Below are 4,412 nucleotides of genomic sequence, written 5' to 3' on the forward strand. Positions count from 1 at the left end.
TATTTAGAAAGGTAAATATTACGTGAAAAGGGATATATATTCATCATTATGATATTTTCATATGTAAATAGAAAATGTTTGTGGAATAATTAAAGAAATGTATGTATATAACTGTCTAAGTACTAAAAAGCATATAAATGTGACAAAGGTAGAATCTATCATAATGAATTCATAGCTATATTTCCACAACAGATTAGTGGCGAAGAACATACTTACAAATAGAACACATTGTGTGTTTGGTAGGTGTGAAAAGTGCAAATATAAAAACAAATACTTCTTTCAAAGAGCTTGTAGTCTTAAAATATTATTAAAAGTAACATTCCTTTTCAAAAAAGTTTATCAACTTCACATTTAATTCTTATTTTTATTCATTTCAAATAATTGTGAAAATTAGTGAATGATGCATGCAGAATATAGACAATATAAAGGAATGTACCACTTACAGTGATTATATTGTAACCATTCCTGAAGAACTCAATAAACCATGTTTAAAATAAAATATTTTTTTGAAGGCAACTATGCACAAATTCAAATTCTCTTTTCAATGTTACCTGTTTAAGAATGACCCTCTAACTGATTTAGTGAGACTCTCCACCTGTATACAGTATGCTGCAGCTATTTTATCCAGGACTTTCCTCAATCACACATACTTCTATATCTTGAATATTTAGCCTTTAATTTTGAGAGGGCATTAAGTTTACTAAGAAATTTAACATTTTTTTAAATTGGCTTTACACACACAGTTGTTCTCTGTAACCCAAGAGGGTGAATAAATGATCATATATAAGTAGATAAAATTTGTGTACTTTATAGCAAAAATAAAATGAATCTACAAAACAACATATTTGTGTACATTACCACTCATGTGTTTTTCTGTTTGTACTTACCTCATTGAAAACCCTCTTTCCATTTAGCCCTCTAAGAAATAACTTTGATAGTTCCCCTCTTTTACCTTCATTCCCAACTATCAGTTATCATTGTTCATAACAGTTTGATCATCATCTCTTACACCCCAACTTTCCTACTTACATTTTCTGATAGCAGAGAAAACAAACACATGAGATGAGCATATTATTATAATTTAATAATTAGGAAACATATTTCAGTGTTATGTTGTAAGCTTGGGAAAAAGTTCTCAGGAATGGATACATTGACTAATCGGATATCCTTAAATTCTAGTCCACTCAGGCTTGCATAAATGACTACCAAAAATATTTTTAATATTTGGATTCAGTATTATATATAAACAAGCAAAAGAACATGCCTCTCCCAAATTTTAAAGCTAAATGATCATTTAGTACAGTTCTTTCATTTTTTATTACTCTAGTACTTTAATCATTGGAGCTATTGAATGCTTTCAACCCACCTGCTATATTTTAATTTCAATCATTCATAGGTTCTTCATAAAAACAGTTTTTCTATGTATAATTTTCAACACAGCATTTTTCACATCCTTGTTCCTCAGACTGTAGATGAGCGGATTCAGCATTGGAATGACAATGGTATAGAAGACAGAGGCCACCTGCGCCTGGGTCAGGGATAGGGAGTTATCAGGCTGCAAATATGTGAACGTCAGGGAACCATAGAAGATAGTTACCCCCATGAGGTGAGATGCACATGTGGAAAAGGCCTTCTTCCTGCCTGCTGCAGACTGGATCCTCAGGATGGCTGAGATGATGGCAATGTAAGTGACAGTGATAATGAGGAGTGGGAAAGCAATAGTGAATCCAGCTAAAAAGAAGATCATTAGTGCTGTGCTGGAAATATCTCCACAGGATAGAGCCATAAGAGCTGTGGTGTCACAGAAGAAATGGTTGACACTGGAATCACAGTATGGCAAGGTACTGATCACACAGGCAATTATTGTTGAATCTGTGAATGCAACCACATATGGCATTACTGCCAACCAGTGACACACTTTCTGTGACATAACTACCGAGTACAACAAGGGGTTGCAGATTGCTACGTAGCGGTCATAAGCCATGGAGCCAAGAAGGAAGCATTCACTACTTGCCAACCCCACAAAAAAACACATTTGAACAAAGCAGCCAACAAAGGAGATGGTTTTCTGGTTGGATTGGAAATTTATCAATGCCTTGGGTGTTATTGTAGAGGAATAGAATATGTCAATGAATGCTAAATTGCTTAGAAAGAAATACATCGGAGTATGAAGCTGTGGGTCCATTCTGATTAACACGATGAGACCAAGGTTGCCCAAAACAGTGAATAGATAGATAAAGAGAAATATCAAGAAAAGACTGACTTTTAGTTCAGGATGATTTGAAAATCCAGAGAGTATGAAGAAGGTCACCTCTGTGATATTATTTTCAGCCATTTGGTTAATACAGACCTTTGACACAGCAGCTGCATAACAAGGACAATGGTTAGCAAGATTCAATTTATAAACCTTAATGACCTCTGCTTACCTAGTGTCATTCAAAAGTTACAGATTTTTTAAAAAAATTTTTAACTACCTCCAATTTAAATAAATTCTGTGTTTTTTATTTTTCATATCAGGACAAACCCTAGTTAAGCATTCTAAATCCACAATTTTGTAAAATGTAGCACTCTTAATACTATGGATATAGAATGATTTATTTCAGTGACCCTTATTCAGATACATTACCTTCTACACCATTTTATTATTGTACCCAAAATATACTTTAAATAATTATCTATCACTTTAATATAAAAATAGATATCTATTCCAAATAATTAATTTGATATTTTTTTCAAGTCTTATTTTTTAGGTTCTAAAAGGAAACAATTGATTTTTATGAGCTTAATGTTATTTAAACAATCACATATGAGGGTTTTTAGACAATACAGCTTTAACTGTGCTAAAAATGGATCACTCTATACAACATATATCAAATAAAAGAAAAACTTAGAAACTTTGTCTGTTAATGATTTAAATGTTTTTTTTTTCACTAAATACTGTCTCAAATGGGGTGGAGTGATAGCACAGTGGGTAGGGCATTTGCCTTGCACACGGCCAACCTGGGTTCGATTCCTCTATTCCTCTTGTAGAGCCAAACAAGCTACCGAGAGTATCCCGTCCGCATAGCAGAGCCTGGCAAGCTCCCTGTGGCGTATGCCAAAACAGTAACAAGTCTCATGATGGACACATTACTGGTTCCCACTTGAGCAAATCGATGAACAATGGGAGGACAGTTACAGTGACAAATAAATGATGCATTGCTCATGTATTATTAATGCAAATTTTTCTTAAACATTTATCACTATTTTAGTAAATCAAAAGGTGCAGATAATATCAATGTACATAAACCTGTAATGTTCCTATACTCAAAATTGGTCCTGTCATGCCTGTCATTTAAATCACTTTACTTACTGCCTAATAGAAGATGCATAAATGTAAAAAAAAGTTTCTCTTTGGGAAGAATACACAGATATAAACACACTTATGGAAAAAATAGTGTCATAAAATTTTTACTTACCTGTAATTCAGGATCCGATCCGAAAACTTTTATTTCAACTATCTTTTCTGCTATCAGTCTTCATTTTTATGATTAGACAGTAAGAAGTAAATCACTGAAATATTCACCAAATTCACCAGCACCTATTGGCATTTAATTCTATTTATGTTATCAATATGAGCAAACATCACGAAAAATCAATATCAGGGCTTAAACTGCAGTTACTACTGCTGTTTAAGTGAAAATGTTGTTGCTTTGCATAGAACATTATTTCCTATGAAATTTCTTATTTTAAAAAATATATTGAGAACTTTGGTGACATTTCAAGATGATGTATGTTTTATCATTCATTAATATAACATCTTCCAAATATATGGTATAATGCCTTCCAAATTAAGAAGATATTACTTCTTTTAAATGACTGTTGAGAAATAAGATTTAATGTTCAGTCAAAATATATATTTGAAATCATGTTTGGTTTTGTTCTTAAGTCTCTTTCAAAAGTTGTACTATAAGCAAGCGTCACCTTTGGAAGTCTGGTGTTTTAAGCAGTCGTTTTATATCAGGATCTGTTCCTCAAACTCACACTCTGCCATAAAAAGTTTGTTCAATTAGTAACTTTGATCTCAGGAGATCTGAAGTTTAATTGTACCCAAGGTTGACATAATTTTCCTGGAATATATCTTCACTAGAAATGGTCAGAAATTCATGTTGTAACTATGATACCACAATAAAAAACATTCAAAATTAAATTTTTTAAATATATTATATGTCAGTTTAAATCATATAAACATCCTGGAAGTATAATACATTTGTCTCAAATTTTATGTTGGTTTTAATATTATTTCCACATGCATCTATGCATATTCTCATTGAAATCATGAAATATGTGGTACATTATATTTGAGAACATCAGATACTAATTGGCATGTCTGAAAATCATGAATAATTCTCTGACCAAAAATAACTGAACTT

The 4,412-nt window shown here is 32.2% G+C and overlaps 1 protein-coding gene across 1 annotated transcript; it reads right to left on the reverse strand.

The window, feature by feature from the left end:
- Positions 1 to 1,390: 1,390 nt before the first annotated feature.
- Positions 1,391 to 2,335, reverse strand: LOC130042210 (olfactory receptor 8I2-like). Its single transcript, XM_056134483.1, has one exon. It carries the CDS (start codon positions 2,333 to 2,335, stop codon positions 1,391 to 1,393), a length of 945 nt encoding a protein of 314 aa, XP_055990458.1.
- Positions 2,336 to 4,412: the final 2,077 nt, after the last annotated feature.

This window comes from Sorex fumeus, unplaced genomic scaffold (assembly GCF_029834395.1).
Source record: "Sorex fumeus unplaced genomic scaffold, SorFum_2.1 ptg000007l, whole genome shotgun sequence".
In the NCBI taxonomy this organism is placed as follows: Eukaryota; Metazoa; Chordata; class Mammalia; order Eulipotyphla; family Soricidae; genus Sorex; species Sorex fumeus.

What these genes read in the sequence shown, in the direction of transcription:
- LOC130042210 (XM_056134483.1), bottom strand. Translation starts at nt 2,335, where the DNA reads ATGGCTGAAAATAATATCACAGAGGTGACCTTCTTCATACTCTCTGGA.